General features: G+C 42.3%; 1 protein-coding gene across 1 annotated transcript in view; it reads left to right on the forward strand.

The window, feature by feature from the left end:
* ADGRF5 (adhesion G protein-coupled receptor F5) overlaps positions 1 to 17,416 on the forward strand; it is a 41,019-nt gene extending 23,603 nt beyond the window's left edge. Inside the window, exons 9-22 of the mRNA XM_064707822.1 lie at positions 476 to 618; positions 1,457 to 1,663; positions 3,560 to 3,793; positions 5,174 to 5,338; positions 5,469 to 5,687; positions 5,946 to 6,164; positions 7,380 to 7,532; positions 8,752 to 8,948; positions 9,549 to 9,728; positions 11,173 to 12,543; positions 13,513 to 13,554; positions 13,653 to 13,712; positions 15,559 to 15,643; positions 16,431 to 17,416. Coding sequence (XP_064563892.1) covers positions 476 to 618; positions 1,457 to 1,663; positions 3,560 to 3,793; positions 5,174 to 5,338; positions 5,469 to 5,687; positions 5,946 to 6,164; positions 7,380 to 7,532; positions 8,752 to 8,948; positions 9,549 to 9,728; positions 11,173 to 12,543; positions 13,513 to 13,554; positions 13,653 to 13,712; positions 15,559 to 15,643; positions 16,431 to 16,510 — 3,355 coding nt within the window. The 3' untranslated portion in view covers positions 16,511 to 17,416. The remainder of the gene's footprint in view (positions 1 to 475; positions 619 to 1,456; positions 1,664 to 3,559; positions 3,794 to 5,173; positions 5,339 to 5,468; positions 5,688 to 5,945; positions 6,165 to 7,379; positions 7,533 to 8,751; positions 8,949 to 9,548; positions 9,729 to 11,172; positions 12,544 to 13,512; positions 13,555 to 13,652; positions 13,713 to 15,558; positions 15,644 to 16,430) is intronic.
* Positions 17,417 to 17,449: the final 33 nt, after the last annotated feature.

Below are 17,449 nucleotides of genomic sequence, written 5' to 3' on the forward strand. Positions count from 1 at the left end.
CATCCCTGTGCAAAAGTCCAAGAAAGGCAATCATTCCCCATCTGGAGCAAAGCCTTTTATGGAAAAGACTGAGCTCCACCCAAAGGGGAAAAGAATGCAAATAAACTTAACATCACTTTCTAGGCCCTGAGGAAGGTGAATAGTACATTGACTCTGGATACAGCCTTGGATAAAGGAGACATTGCTGCTGTCCACACATATTTAAATGCAGCTGCATTTTAGGTTTCTAAGGAAAGTTTACTAGAAATAAACATCAGACAAGGAAGGTGTCACATAAAGGTGTTGTTTTGCCGGGAAGAGCTGTAGCACAACTTCCTAGTATAACGGAGCAAGTTTTGAGTCCCAAGAGGAGTCTCCACAGGGGAGTCCTGTGAGGTCTTCCCATCCATGCAAGATGGGTCACCACAACACAGAAAAGCACTAATATACAAGAATATTTAATTCTGGTGCTCATGTCATTCTTGTATCTGTTTAGCCCTGGAAGTGTTTTTGTGAACTTTGAAGTAAGAACAGGAGCAGCAAGCTTCACTCAGGTTGGACATTCCAACAGAGCTGTACCGCAGTTTCTGGATTCATCGTACCAGCTGAACCCATTCACCTTCACAAGAGTAATCACTAGTAAGTTTAAAGCTCTCAGTACTTTCCTTCAACCTTTACTTTAGTATTTTAGCCTGAATCATGTAGCTGCCCTATACTGTTGATGATTTGGTACTGGACTTTCAAGAAACATTTATTTCTTAGCTGTTTCATTTTATCTTGTGTCACCAAAGCTTAGGACCCTCATGAGAGGACCATGCATCCAGTACTTCCCATGAAAAACCAAACACTTCCAGCTACTCCACTGACCAGTTATTGATTGGACTTGATTATTTCAGGGGTCTTTTCCAGCCTAAATTATTCTAAATGACCCCTGATGTGGTCTGTCCAGGGGAGAAAGATTGAACACTCTTCATTCACCTCCAGAACCAAGACAGCTCTAAGAATGTCAGGCTGTCAGCACTTCCTACTCCTTAAAGCAAAACATAAAACTCTAGCAGTTTACATGACAACACATTCCCCTTGGCTTCCTTGGCACATTTTCCATGCTGCTGCTGGACAGTGTGTTACAATTCAGCTGCTGATCCAGTGCCCTGGAGGTGTTCTGCTCTCAGTGCACCAAGTGCTGGACTGTCTGTCCCAGAGGATTACTTCAACCTGGTTGCTTCTCCTCCCAGCTAATCTAATTAGAAAGTGGTGGTGTTAATAATAATTCTTCTAACTCTGCATAAAACCTTCTGGAATTTTTAGCTGAGAAAGATACTAAAAGAATATGTTGAGGGGAAAATCCCATGGCCTGTATCAGAGGTGGTACCCTGCAGCTGATGTGAAGCACCTGGGACCCCTGTAAGATGAAAGACACCATAAAGATGTGAGCTGAAGTGACAGTAATGCAGAATGTTGCTCTCTGTCTTCCCAGATCAGACAAACTTCACCGTGAAACCATCGAACATTTTTGAAGGGGACACAGTAAGACTGACCTGTGAGATAAATTCAACATTTTCCAATGTGACCTGGTATCACTTTGACCAGACCATCTCAGCGGGCTCCCGGTACTCAATAGAGACAGATTCAGCATCCACAAGATCAATTCTTACAATTACCAACGTTACGATGAAGGATTCTGGTATGATTTTCCATTGTTAAAACAGCACATGTAAATCTTTATTGTGGCTAGTTCTATAAAAAGCAAATATGAATGCAGTGGCTGCATTTTCTAGAGGAAATATGAAAATTACACTGCCCTTCATAATTTTCCTGTTGTTTTCCTTAGTGATCTACATATTGACTGGCATTGCCAGTAAGATGTGAACTGACTGAAGTGATTGTACATGACTGGGTGTTCCAAGGGCCAGGCTTCATTTTCCTACCAGGGAGATGATGGTGACTGCATGGCTGTGAGGCCTTCCCACCCTTTTGGTGTGGTAGCTGGAGGCTGTAGTTGAATTTGTCCTTAATGCCCTTGCCCCCTACACACACATGACCTAAGTAAATCAGAGCACAGAGCTACAGTTTTGCATGTTTAGGGATTTTTGAAAATCAGAAACAGGTAAACTGGCAGCATTTTTCTGGGAGGATCTGTGAGGGGAATTATTATGTATTATCAGAGCTTGGGCTCAAGCTTCCACTCAGTTCATGTCTTTGAACCATGAATTCTACATTCAACTTCAAAAAGGGTAGCCTGTGATCAGGTATTTGGGCACATGTATGTGAGGTAGGAATAGTGGATCCAAAATTCTTCAGACTGAGGATGCCCTGAATCTGAGCGTTTCCACTCCTATGTAAGTGGTCTGCTCATTTGGCTATCCCAGTGAGGAAGGGAAATCCACATACTTAAAATATGTGGGAAATTTGGACCTCTGATTTCCAATCTCAAAAGCAAGCCTGGCTGCATCCAGGGGACTTGTGCCTGAGAGAGTGGCTGATAAAGAGAAAGGGACCTGTGGGTCCTGGTCAGTGGCAACTTGAATGTGAGTCAGCAGTGCCCTGCAGCCAGGAGGGACAGCCATGTGAGGGGGCATCAGGCACAGCATTGACAGATGGGCAAGAGAGGGAATTGTCCTGCTCTGCTTTGGGCTGGGGAGACCTCGCTTCAAGTCCTGGGGGCAGTTTTGGATACCAAAATACAAAAAAGGCATCAAGCTATTGCAGAGAGTCCAAAGGAGGCCACAAGGATGGTGAAGGGCCTGAAGGGGAAGCTGTGTGGGAAGGAGCTGAGGTAATTTGGTCTGTTCAGCATTGAGGGGACTGAGGGGAGACCTCATTGTGACCTTCAACTTCCTCATGAGGGTAAGCAGAGGGGCAGGTACAGATGTGCTCTCCCTGGTGACCAGGGACAGGACTCAAGGAGCAGGCATGAAGCTGAGTCTGGGGAGGTTTTGGGTAATTGAGAACAGTTTTTCACCCAGAGGGTGGTTGGGCAGGCTCCCAAGGGCAGTGGTAACAGCACCAAGCCTGAGAGCTCAATAAGTGTTTGAACAAAGCTCCCAGGCCCATGGTGTCACTGTTGGAGTGTCCTGTGCAGGGCCAGGAGTCAGGCTCAATGATCCTGACAGGTCTCTTCCAACTCAGCATACTCTGTGGTTCTGTGACAAATACTCTCCTCTGTTTGGCAGTGCTTTCTGAGCAGCTTAAGAGCCTCCACTCCGAGGCCAGTTCTGGTGGATCCACCCTGGACTCCTCTCTCGTCACCTACTCTCTGTATTCTCTTTTTACCATGACATACTGCTGCCAGAAGGACTATGGGCAATATACAGATCCCAAAACCACCTACTCAGCCAGATTTAAGTATTTTGGTCTGAGAACACAGATATCAGGTACCCATCAACAGTGAATACTAGTCTAGATCCATTTGGTACCAGGGGTTTGCAGAAAGCATTCTGCAGGTGACCTGAGGATACATATTGATCAGCAAGTAGCAGAGCCACTGCAGAGCAGGGACATGTGAAAACCAGCTGTGGAAGTAGTTCCTAATTCCAAAATAAAGGCAAACTCAGCAAAAACTGTTGTTTCTGCTTCACAGGTTCCTATAGCTGCGTGTCCATAAGGAGTGGTCCATATCACACAGAGATACACAATGGCACAGAAACAATATCTGTCTTTCCACTGCATGTAACTCCAAACTTTGAGGACATCGATGTCACATGTAACAGTCCTGAAGTGCAAGCAAAGGGTCTTCAGCTGTCCTGTTGCATTGACAGACACATGACATCGCTTAGGGTTTCCTGGAAAGTCAATGGAACAATCAACATTATAGGTAAGATTAACAAAAGGTTGGCTTTCACCTGCTAGGTTTGCTCACTGATCAAAAGTCTCCTTCCTAAGTGGCTGCCCCAAAGTCCTAGGATGAATACAGGGTATGCTCCAAAAGTGGCAGGGGGAAGAACAGATTCTGTATGTGTTGTGCAGGTGCCAGTGGGGTTTCAGGCATCTCCATACACTGATGCCTTAACTGTGCCATCCTGGATGGAAACAGCTGCCTGGACCAGCAACACACCAGCTTCTTCCAGAAAATTTATTTCTGCATGGTCTAATTTTGAGACCAGGGATGAGTGCATCAGTCTGTACTGCTATCTCTGGAATCACCCTTGGGGTACAAAGATCTTTCATGTACCACTTACTAAGATTTGGCAGTCATGAGGTACAAGTGCTACACTGTGAAACAGCTGCAATGCAGATAAATATGAGCACTGTTTGTCTCTCCACCCGTAGCTGTGATACTTCACATACCAGTTGAGTCAGAGGCATCCCGTAAGGCTTTCCAATATACAGAGTTAATAAGGCACCAAGTAAATGTGCTACAAAGAACTACAAAGTAACATGAACAGAACTGCTCATAAATGTCTATGAACCATCACCTAAACTGTCTATTGCCCCTCTTAATATTTTATGAGTATGAAGTAACTGTTTATTGTTAACTATTGGCCGTAAATGAAACTTTCCAGAAAGCAGGACAGCAAACTGAGATAAAATCTGCAAAGGTCATGCATGCCCCCACTTCCTCAGAGGACAGTTACCAGAGTGCAGCAGTGCTTGCAGGGAGAGGGATCCTGGCCCACTGAAATGGGCTGTTTTACCTCTCATTCCCTGTGGCCAGGCTTTCCCCCAGGAACTCTGCTCTGCTCTCATGTCCACTTTGCTGCCAGCTGCAGCGTGGGACAGCTTTTGTGCTGGCAGCTAAACCAGCACTCTTCAGATTTTAACTTGAATGACTGTCAAGTACCTCCACATTTTATTTCAAAATTAGACAGCATTAAAATCTGCAGTGTTTATTCCTGTTTTACTTACCTTTACTCACCATAAGTATCACAGATGATGAAGTTAAGTTTAACCAGAATACTCTTCATTTTGACTGACCCTGAGATTTCTAAGCAGTGGAATTCTCTGCTTGGAGAATTCTCTGCATTCTGACTGGTTTTGGCAGGAGGAATCTCAGCACAGAGCTGTGTGCTGCCACTCTGTGAGTGTTGCCACAGCAAAAGATGTGAATGAACTTCAGTGATGATGAGTTACAAGTGCCATGATGTCAATTACATACAAACCTACAAGGGTTTCCATGGCTGGAGTAATTGCTTGTGCTTTCCAGAGGTGTTTTTGGACATCCATAGCCCTTTAAACAATGCTTATTGCTGCCTAGGAGAAACCATCTTGAGTGGAAACTGCACTGGATACCAGCTCGCCATCAATGAGTCCCTGTGCCCCCCTGAGAAGTCAGGTGCAGTGACCACATACACGTGTGAGATGGAGACCGGGCACGGAGCCAGGCGCGCTCGAAGCATCGCAGTCACGTACCTGCGGAAAGGTGAGGGGCAGGGACTTGTCACAGAGCAACAGCTCTTTATGCACAGGTGGCCTCTGTGGCACGCAGAATTTGTGAGAAAACGATTAAAAGTAACTCTCACTAATGTGACTTTTGTCCTGTGTTTTCTCAGCCCATGTAACAATATCTTCAAGCACAAACTCAAGAGTTTCCGAGGGATACGGGTTCAATGTAACGTGTGAAAGTGATGTGAGCAATTATGACAGCATCAGTTGGAAAATCCAGTCTGGAAATGACACAAAACCAGTAGACTGCGGTACGTGCATCAAAAATAGCAAATTCCCAGCCGTGTCTGTGCTCACAGTGAAGTCTGCCTCGCAGGACTGGAGAGGTGAGTAAATCTGGTCTCATTGGCTACAAAGGCAATGAAATCTCTGTAACAGATAATTTACAGGATCCCAAGCCCTGCAAATCACTGTGCAGCCTGGCCACAATAAATAAAAAGCCCCCAGGGTTAAAATTTTAAGTGTTGGAGGGCACCAAGGCTTGATGTTGCCAACAGAATTGTATTTGTTCATCATTCATGACCATGCAAAAGCTGAGGAGCACTTCTGTTGACTGAGACGTGGTTTTGTATCACTTCTTTTAGGCACCTACATCTGCACATTCTCCCAGAAAAACCTGGACAGTTCTGCCAACATTACCATCAAGGTGGTTTCCTTGCCCCTGAAGAAGAACATCCTGGTAGACCCCATTGAAACATCAATACAGTGCGAAGTGCCACGTTCCCTGGAGTGCTGCATAAGTGCAAAGACTGTGAGAGAGTACAGGGTTACATTTGTGGTTCAACAAAATGAATTTCCAATTGGTAAGACACAATAAATTTGCAGAATCATTAGTTTCACTCTGTGTCACAACCCAAAAAACCCTGGGTTTTTTGTTTTCAGTTAGGTCTGTGTAAACAAGTCATGTTTACTGCTTTCATGATAACTCAAGAGCACTTCTGAGGCTGAGAATAAAAGAGAAATGGACTTTTTTTAGGATGTTGAGCATGCCTGTGGAACATGTCTGGGATTAATCCTGAAGTCACTGCTATAGTGAAAAATATATAATAGGTAAATTCAACATTTGGGTTGACTTGCCAGGGAGAAGTGAGCATCCTGACCCTTCTTCAGATTGGAAATTGCTGAACTCTTTTTATTTGCTTTTATCTTCCATTCTGCCACTTTTTAAAACAAATACTGAGAAAATATCACTTAAGAAAATCTACTAATTATTGAAAAATGTCAAGTAACCCATTAAGAATGCAATTCATAAAAACTACTCCATTTTCTTTGAGGGAGAAATACAGGGAGCACATCTTTAACAATACAAAAGCCTACGCTTCTATGTCTTCAAATTTAGGGCAATTCTGCAACTTCCCTGACATGTTTTTATACACCATAATTGTTCAAGCAAGTAGCTTTTCATACACCATAATTTTTCAAGTGAATTATATAAATGTTACTTTGAAAAAAAAAAAAAGCAAATATGATCTACCAAAAACAACTCAAGAAACACGCAGGAGTGCAAAAACAACAGGCTGAGTAGTAAAGCAGGTGGAGACTGAGGAGGCCTTCAGTAGCTAAGAAAAAGGCAAGATGATGTTGGAAGAGACTGCAGCTGGAGACCCACCCTCAGGCACAGGCATTCTGAAGAGCAGTGGAGTGTGGCACAGATCCTGAGTTCAAAAGAACCATGTAAGAACAGCCAAATTCTATCCCAGCTTAACTGAAACACCTGTGGTAAAGGCAGGAAGAGTATTCTCAAAAATTATTTTCAAAGCAAATTTTGGTTACTGCACAGTTAAGAGGGTTTGGGGACAATTTGCTCACAGAGCAGTAAATGAAAAGGTATTGATCATGCAGCAGCTGCCAGATTTATTACAGAGGGACAGAGAGGCATACAGAGAGGGAGCTTTTTCACAAAGGAAAGTTGGTTTTTTTCTAGTACCCACAGAAAATAAAGTTTTGTCAATGCTTTCTGCTGGTTTTAATTGGCTGACCCCAAATCTGTGTTAACTTGTCTTCATCCATCCCTACAGAGGAAAGGAAAAAAGACAACTTGCTTTGCTACACGTACAATCACACGGAAAAAGAATGCAACAAAGAGAAAGAGGTTATGGCATATTGCAAATTTGTCAACCGCATTGGACAGGGAGTTGACAGTGAACATATAACACTGCGCTTGATACCTGGTAAGGAGAAAAGTTACTCTTTATAGCTGTTATATAGGACATTACAATATCTTTATTAAATCAGGTGCCACAAATTCATCTCCAGTGACATCTAACAGAAACAGATTTTTGTTATCCAAGAACTTATATCTCCTTTTCTCATGGGAAATTTTTACACACAGAGGAAAATATCAGGTTTTATGTAATTAAAAAAAAAACAAACAGATGAAATGTGTTGTCTTTGCTGTATTTGAGAGTGGACTCAGTATGTCCCAAAGCAGTGACAGTTTAATCACTATTGCAGGCTGCACCATCAAGCTTCATCCTCTGTGTTGAAATGTGGTCATGCAGTTTCCAGCTTCCTTGCTAACAATTTAGCAAGGATCAAAGACTGTGGTGCCTCATCAGGCTCAGGAGGACAGCCTGTGGGAGAGCATTTCCACTTTGAACACAAGAAGGGCAACCTCTGTGAGGTGCTGCAGAGACCAGGGCAGCTTCCAGTCAGCTCTGCAGGGAATGTTTTGTAATTAGAATTCAGCATTGCTAAATCCAGCTTTGATGTTTAGTTCTGACAAGAGCTTGGATATTTCAGCTCTTTGTATTCCAAATTGGAAAGGAAGAAATCTTGCACATCCCCCTGATGCAGAAATGTTCCTTTTTCCCACAGCAGTGGTACCTACAGTTGAATCACTATATCTGCCAGATTTCACTCTCTTAGGCAATAAATATGCAGGCACTTTAATTACTTTAATCACTTTAATCAGCAGATACTTACTGATATGACTAAGCCAATCAAAGACAATTAGCAACACCCACGGTTCATCAAAAAGGTGTTGAGGCCTCACTATGAAGGTCTTAATGAATTTCCTGTTAGTGCTACAGCAGTACTGAGTACCTTAACAGAATAAATTTTGTATTAATTATTGTTCACTTGATGTTCAATATAATCCCACTCCAGTTCTGTCTAACCCTTAGTCACAGATAAATCTAAGTCTTTGGGTGTTGGTTTGTTGATTAGATTCAGTACTCAAAAATTGGAGCTTTATTAAATTGCCCTTTACATTTCCTGATTCATAAAAATAAGGAATGTGAGACATATACACCCTGAAAGATCATAATTAATGAAAACAGTAAACTGAAATCCTAATTTAAAGACCTTTGAACAGATCACAAATTTTGTGGGGGAAATTCATTCATCTTCCTGCTTCTTATTTTCTATCTCTGTCTCCTCTCTGTACAGGTAAGAAAGTTTCCTGCTCAGACAGCTTGGGCATTGGAACAGAAGGGGACATATTAATAAAGCCATGCTGTGATGTAAAAAATCCAACAGGTTTTACTCGAGGCAATATAACTTACCTCTGCAACCACAGCTCATGGATAGTTGCAAGGAATGACTGCCTGTCCGAACCAATAAACAACCTGCTGAGTGATGCTGAGGTAACACTCATGGGTCTGTGGAGGCTGGGGAGCTGGGTGGAGAGAAAAAGTATTGGTTGCATGATTTTTGCTTATCATAGTCTAAAATACATGAAGCATTTGAAAGTTTCTTTTTAAAGACATGAAGAATGTTTGGCTTTGTTTACACTGGCCAGCAAAAGAGCCGAGGCCCCTCCCGGGACACAGAGGGCCTGAGGCACTGCATGGATAATGTCCATACACATGAATGCTCTGTTCCCAGGCAAGGTGACCTTGTCCATGGCATCCATAAGGAGCAGTTCCTGGCCTGGAGCGTTCCCTGAGCTCTGCTCAGGCACAAGCCCAGAGCATGTTACAGAGCACACCAAGAGTGAGGCTGTAGGATTAACTCTGGACCACTACCCAGCCTCATCCCCAGGCCCTTCCTACAGTGCCCACACCCTTGGCCACTGCACTTGACAGATGGGTGCCAGGCCTTGGTTTTCAGCCTTGGTATCATCCCACAGTGCTCTTCCCATCCACAAACCATCCAGAGTCACCTTTATCTTAGCCAGGTTAGAGGATTTCCTGTGTTCAATTTCCTGTGTTTCCTGTGTTCAATGCTGTTATCTTCTGTTCCAGTCCTTGGTCAACAGCCCTGAGGCAAAAGCTCAACTACCCTCCTACCTTGCAGACCTTAATGAACAGACAAAAAAGGAGCTAACCACAATAAAAAATTCTTCAGCAAACCTAGGTGCAATTATTACCATCCTGGATATGGTCTCCTCTATCCCAGTTGAGGCAGAGGAGCTCCCTATGCAGGTAAGGTTTTATTTTAAGTCTTATCTACACCTACCAAGCCCTTTTATCCCTTTTGTCAGAGAGAATTATGTTTTCCCTGAAGTTTCACACTTGCTTAGGATCAAGATCAGGACAGTGGTAAGGGAATGAGATGAAGTGACAGCAAAGATACAGAGAAGTTTATGAAACTCAAAATGATGAGGACGAGGAGTCTATGCATGAAAGAGAAGCTGCTGTAAGCTTAGCAACTAGAAATATTTTAGGAACACATGGATATCTGCCGCATTCTAAGACAGCAAAGGACAAGAGATGATGGATAAAAAATTGAACATGAGCCAGCAATGCTCTCTTGCAGCCCAGACACCCAAACATGTCCTGGGCTGCTTAACAGGGAGTGTGACCAGCAGGTGGAGGAAGGTGATTCTGTCCCTCTACTCTGCTCTGGTGAGATCCCACCTGGAGCACTCCATCCACCTCTGGGGTCCACAGGGCAACAAGGATGGGGGCATGCTGTAATGGGTCCAAAGGAGGGTCACAGAAATGGTCAGAGGGCTGGAGCAGGTCTCTTGTGAGGGCAGGCTGAGAGAGTTGGGGTTGTCCAGCCTTGAGAAGACTCAGGGAAGAACTTATTGCATCTTTTCAATACTTAAAGGGGACTTATAAAAAGGCTTTTTATCAAGGCCTGTAGTGACAGGACAAGGAAAAATGTTTTAAACTGAAAGAGGGCAGATTTGGATTATTAAGAATAAATTGTTTGCTGTGAGGGCAGTAAGGCATTGAAAAAAATTTACCAGAGAAGTTGTGGATGCCCTAAACCCTGGAAGTGTCCAAGATGAAGCTGGATGTCCCTGTCACCTGGAAGGGGGGTTGGACTGGATGACCTTTAAATGTCAAAACCACTCATGATTCTATGATTCCATGAGTAGGAGTAGGAATAGAAAAAAAGGGTGAAATAGGAATAGGGAGAGTAAATTCCAGGAACCATGATCAAGCAAGAAAAATAAGTTGAATGTAACAACAAATTAATAACAAAAGAAACCTTAGAAATCATTGGGAACCTTGATTATGAGGTCCAGAGGAAAAGCACTGCTCTTCTGAACAGAGAAGTGCAAAAAGGTTTGATAGTCATAGATAGAAAGCCCTACATGAGACACCAAGAAATCAAAGACAGCAAGAACACTGAGAAAGAAAGGAAGGAAGGCTGGAAATGCCAAAAATGCCAAACAATGCCAAAGTACCAAATAATATATTAAAAAATAGTCACACAGCTCTGTTTTTGGAAACCTTAACTTGCAAATAGAGTATGCAGAGGGTTAACAACGGAAGACTTGACATGGACTGAGCAAAATAAGAAAATGCTGAGCTTTTTCAAAAGGCAATTCTAGGACCATGCATAAATTACCATCAGAAACAACAATTAATTGTGTGAGATTTCAGTTACTGCATTATTCTGTTGTTGTTCCAGAATTTCTTATCCACAGTGGACTTAATTGTTGACAATTCCACAACTGAAGCTTGGGAAAATTTGAAAGAAGAGAAGACACGACAAAGTTCTTTGTTACTACAGTCGGTAGAAAATTTTTCCTTGCGCCTCCAACCAGTTAATAACACCATTCCTTCTGTCTCTGCAAACACCGTTCAGCTCCAAGGAGTAGTTGTCAAGGAAAATAACAACACAGCTTATAACAAGGACTTCCGCAGTGCAGAAAACCTCACAGTCAATGTGCTCATTAGTGAAACTGAAATCCAGAATCTAACCCAAAATTCAACCATTGTCAGTGTAATGTACTCAAAACTTGGACATTTTTTGCCCCAGAAAACATCTGAATTTGTGAATGGTTTATTGATAACAACAACTTTGAGCAGCAACAGGAGCCAGAAGTTTGATGTTAATATGACATTTGCAAAGAAAGACTTGTCTCTAAAGATGCCCAAGTGTGTCTTTTGGAACTTCACACTCAACAATCACAAGGGGGACTGGGATAATTATGGCTGCACACCCACAGAGTCAGAACGTTATGTCATTTGCTCCTGCAATCACTTGACATCATTCTCCATTCTGATGTCACCTGATAGATCCTCCGAGCTAATCTTTGAAAATTATATTTCCTACGTTGGCCTGGCCATTTCAATCGTGAGCTTGGTGGTCTGCATCATAATTGAATCCTTGGTCTGGAAGTACGTGACAAACAACACAACCTCCTACATGCGCCATGTCTGTATTCTCAACATTGCCACATCCCTGCTGATTGCTGACGTTTGGTTCATTGTCATTGCCTCCATCACTGATCAAAACCAGCAGATGAGCAGAGACATCTGTATCATGGCCACCTTCTTCATCCATTTTTTCTACCTATGTGTCTTTTTCTGGATGCTGAGCCTGGGCCTCATCCTTTTCTACAGACTGGTGTTCATCTTACACAACACGAGTAAGACTGCTCAGAAGACGGTGGCATTCTGCCTGGGATACGTGTGCCCCTTTGTCATTGCAGTCACCACCATTGCTGTCACGCTGCCAAAGAACAGTTACACAAGAAAGGATGTCTGCTGGCTCAACTGGCAGGACAGCAAAGCTCTCCTGGCCTTTGTCATACCTGCCTTGATCATTGTGGCCACGAACTTGTTCATTGCTGCAGTTGTTATAATAAAAATACTGAGGCCAACTATTGGGGATAGGTCAAGCGGGCAGGAGAGGAAATCTCTGTTTCAGATTGGCAAAAGTGTGGCCATCCTGACACCACTGTTAGGCCTCACCTGGGGTTTTGGCCTTGCCACCATCATCAAAAACAGTCATCCAGCTTTCCACATCCTCTTTAGTCTGCTCAATGCTTTGCAGGTGAGTTGTGCATTTTTGTTTCCTCTATTATGATTTAACATGGAGACATTATTGCAGTGCTATGCTTGGCAGGGCCTAAGAACACCAGGGAAAAGCTTAAATTTGCCTAACACATCCTTATTCCAAAAGGGCTCTTTGAGAAAGCCATTCCAGGAATTCAGCAGTATTTCATATTCTCAACTGCCTTAGCAGATGTGCCATATAGACAAAGCTGGCCTAAAGATAACTCCCTACTTTGCCAGTAGTTTTGGGATCAACTTCACTGCTGAAGACCAGGAAAACAGCCCTGTTATGTTCAGGTGGGCAAACTTCAGCATCCCTGTTTCCATTTACAGTGCAACTGGAGGCATCACATTATGCTTTTTTGGGTTTCAGTACAAACCACAAGAAAGTCACCAAGATCAACTGAGAAGTACTAATGATAAAGAGAAGAACTGACAAAAATATACCATTCAGAGTTTTCAGTCAGTATGACTTTTGCCACATATTTAGGTGGTTAGAAGGATCCCAATACAAGGAAATTTCTTACAGACAATAAAGTTATGTGTACTCTCTCTTTAAAGAGAATTCTTAACATTTCCCATTGTTAAGAGTGGCATCAAAACTGTTTTCTTCAAACCAAACTCACTGGCCTTTTTCTTGGAACCTACTGGTTTGTCTGGAGAGCACAGGTAGGGCATGTCTTCCATACATACACATTCCTTTTTCCAAATACATTTAGTGCAACCAAACTATCTGTGTCAGTTTGTAGACCAGATCAACACAGAATTTAAATAGATGACGCCTGGGAAGCTGCCAAATGAGCAGTCCCTAACTGTGATAAACAGTTAGAAAAATGCTCTCTATCAAAGAGTTCAAAGTTTAAATAGTACCATTTAATAGTTTAAATGGACAATGTCGGAGATATTTATGAGATACTGAAATTAAAGATTGCTGTCATCAAAATGAATGTAATTATCTGTCTCCTAGGGATTATTCATTTTGGTGTTTGGGACTCTCTGGGATAAGAAGGTAAGGATTCCAACTATTTCTTACAATATGTCAAAATACTACTGGAATTTGAACAGAATTTCTGTATTTACTGATTGACTAATTTTTTTAACAAATAGATACAAGAAGCCCTGTTGAAGAGGAATTCATCATCCAAATGGAGTTCACAGCAATCAAAGGTTAGAATCTTGACCTAAAAATGCATTTCAGTTACTGCTGAGTAGCCTAATTTTGTCCAGTGCACTTTAAATTCTGGATTATTTATTAGAACAAGTCACAGAGGACGCTAACAACATAAATATGATTATATCATCTTTTTAAAAGTTCATTATTTTCACTTTAATTGGTAAAAAATGAGAAGGCAGTAGTGGACATTTGATTTAAATTCCACAAGAAAGAAACTAGAAAATGCAACTGAACTTTTAGTTAGAAAACAGAAAATTTTTGGCACCAGTATTTGTTCACAATCTGAGAGAACTCCAAGGGGAACTTCTTGGGAATTACTGTTTCAATTTACACTTCTGCATTTATAACACCTTAACAAAAAGGTGTGTAAGGATGTGTAAGAAACTTAGAAAGCTTTGGGTTGAAATGGACCTTCAGGATCATCTAGTTCCAACACCCACCCCTCCCTGTTTCTGAGCTGCCAATGGTGCTGGCATCACCCTTATATGACAATAAAGTTTGATTTTATATTGGTATCTGAACAGGGTTTATTCAGAAGAGCCTGTACAGGTATTGCTAAAGACCTAGGAAGCCGACTTAAAAGCAAGGATAATTAAGAAGATGAGAACACAGGCTCAAAGGAATTAAGGAGTCCATTAAGGCTGAGCTGTCAGTTCAGAAGAACAGCATCGGATCAAATCACTCCAGTTTCTGCAGGAATTGCTGAAATTGGAAACTACCCTCAGAGATCATCTTCCACCACATTCCCATCAGAGCGTGGTCAGCTAGAGCTCAGAGCTGTGTCCAGTTAGGTTTGAGTAGCTCCAAGGATGGAGACACCACAAGCTCTATGTGCAGCCTTTTCCTGTGTTTGACCACACTCACAGTGAAAGAGTTTCATCTTAAGTGGGATTTCCTGTATTTCTATTTGTTCTCAAAGACTCTTGTCCTCCCACTGGGCACCAAGGAGAAAGGTCTGGCTCCATCTTTACTCTGTCCTAATCAGACAGCCCTGAGTATGTCCTGGCATTGGGTTTGTTCCTCCCCAGGGGCAGGAGGACTTTGAACTTCCCTTTGCTGAACTTCGTAAGATTCCTTTCATTTCTCCAGCCTGTTGAGGTCTGAGAATGAGCAAATAAAGCAATATCAAAGTCTTACATTAAGCGTTTTATATGTGATTCATTTACCTTCTTTCTCTACCACCTTATGATATAGGTGACAATACACAACACTGCATATTTCCCCCACAAAAGTGCAACTAAATAACAAAGAGGGACTGAAGAGAAAAATATTTGGTTTCCGTGCCTTTTTTTAATACATCCTTGGAGGAATCACGTTAAATTCTCCAACCACTCCAGAACCAAAAACGAAACTTAATTTTAGCAGCAAAATGTTCCTTCCTTCCTGCGGATCTGGACTGCAAAGTGTTGTGTTCCAACGCCCTCTAGCGTAGCAAGTAAAATTTGCCTCGAATTATCTCAGCCTGCTGGCTGTCAAGAACAATCCTCATTCACATAAATCTTGGCTATTGTGGCTACCTTAATGGCCATACTGACACAGCTAAGAGAACAGGATCCCATACTGCCTGTTAGGACAGACTATGGAGCCTAAGCCATTCTCCCTGGTCAAGAGTTAGAGACAAACAGATTGTGCCTTGTAGGTTTTTTTAAAGTTGATCTCCCCCATCACCACCATAAACATGCAAATGTGTGAACTTGATACCTCACAAACATCTAGCTTTGCCTTCTGTGGATTGTTTGCTCATACTACTGAAACAAAGTTTATTGGAACCTTTTTTTTTTCCCTAAAATGGGGCTACAAAGAAAGTTCTTTTGACAAAATCATTTTTCTCTCTTTCAGTCATCCTCTCTGATCCTGGTGACACCAATGCTTGCTATGAGCTACCCATTTTCAAGAACCTTTAACAACTTATGTGGGAAAACAGGTATGCGACAACAGATCTCCCTTACTGAAGCACAAACAGGATTTGGCCTTCATTCTTGCTCTCAGGGTCTGTCTGTCTGTCCTGATATCCATTAATCTGTCTCTCCATGCATCCACAGATTGTTTTTACTCTTCTAATGCAAAGGAACTACAATAAGTCAATTGTAGCATACTGCTAGCAGTGAAATTGTCTATCCCTAAAACAATTATTGGATGTTTCACCAATTCTAAATCCCACTAAGTAAGCTCTGTTTTGGGCTTAATGAGATCATGGCACAGTTCATCTGTCATTCATGTACTCTTCACCACCTTGTAACTGTATTTCTTCAAATGTTCTCTGGCTGCCATTTTGTGGACATCACCATTTTAGTGTTATGGCTTCATCTCGCAAAAAACATTTCTGGAAATAACATTTAATTTCTAAGTGCCCAATCTTTGTATCCACACATTGTTCAGAGAAGATAGTGACACTTGGGTCTTAGTTTAGAGCCTTGTGGCCATAAGAGGGAGGGAGCTGAGATTCACCTCAGGAGCCTGTGAATGTGCTCTGGATGTCCCTGTGCTCCAGGAGAAGCACTAAGTGCCTTCATTTGTGTAAGAAAATCATTGTCCTGTGGGATGGTTGGGAATTTGAGCTGACACATCCTGGCTCTGTCACCCAACACGCTGAGTTCCCAGGTAGTGCCAGGGCTGCAGGGCAAAGCAGAGCCACCTCGGCCACCAGGACAGCTGTCATTGTCCTTACTTTGCAGTGACAACTTGTCTAACCCCTGTGCTTTGTTTTGCAGGCAAATACAGAGTGTCTTCTTCCGAGCCATCCACCTCTTCCACTGAAAATACTTCCAAGGCATATTCCTTGCTTAACTGAAGCACTGCCAGTGCTAAATCATGTAACTCTGAAAGGACCTCTTCAAGACACACACGAAAAGCTCCTGGGAGTCACCAGGAAGCGGACTGCTTCATTTTGACTGAATTGTGCCTTGGTGAATTCTTCTGGAATAATCATTTCTGGTTAATGTGTAAGGCAGGCAAGCTGACAGAGGAGGAATTTTACAAGGTCTGCCAATCCCAGAAGAGATGACAAGGGTTTGAAGGCCTTCGTGTGCAAGAAAGGACATTGAGAGTGAAGAACTCTCAGCCCTTAAGTGGGTGCTTAGCACTATGCAGTACTGAGACATGAATTGCAGTGCTTCACACAGTTGTTGTCCAGTGGATTTGGTATTTCCCCTATCAACTCTCTGAATGATCCCAAAGGCCTGTGTAGATACACAAATACCTCACAGCTTCTCTCCTGCCCTCGTATTAGAGTCTGAAAAGGCCATTGTGGTTTCCACTTTCTATTTAAGACTTTCTGGAACTAAAAATTTCCAACTGAGAAGGCCCATTTCAGATCTTCACTTTTGACTTACATAAAATGAAGACCGTGATGATTCCTGCATGGTCTTCTTTCAGATGGAAAGACTGAAAGCTCCATGTGGCACTTTTTTGAAGAAAAGGAAGATTTACGCCCTTAACAATATTTTTCTTTCCCTTGATATGTAATGTGGTAAAACACAGATGGTTGCTGCCCTCTGCCACAGAGGGGACTGCATTTATTTAATGCATACCAATGTTTAGAATGCAAGGAGTGCCTTGTGTAAAGTCTGTATGTTTGGGTCTTCTCTCAGAGGAGAAACACACTTGAAGGACTCAGAGAATAAGTTCTATAGTGAATATAAATCATCATGTGCCAGGCAGGATGAATGGTTTTATATAAATTATTGCTCTAATACTACATTTGTGGAACCATTTTTTTCAAGCCTGTACA

This window comes from Zonotrichia leucophrys, chromosome 3 (genome assembly GCF_028769735.1).
Source record: "Zonotrichia leucophrys gambelii isolate GWCS_2022_RI chromosome 3, RI_Zleu_2.0, whole genome shotgun sequence".
Lineage (NCBI taxonomy): Eukaryota > Metazoa > Chordata > Aves > Passeriformes > Passerellidae > Zonotrichia > Zonotrichia leucophrys.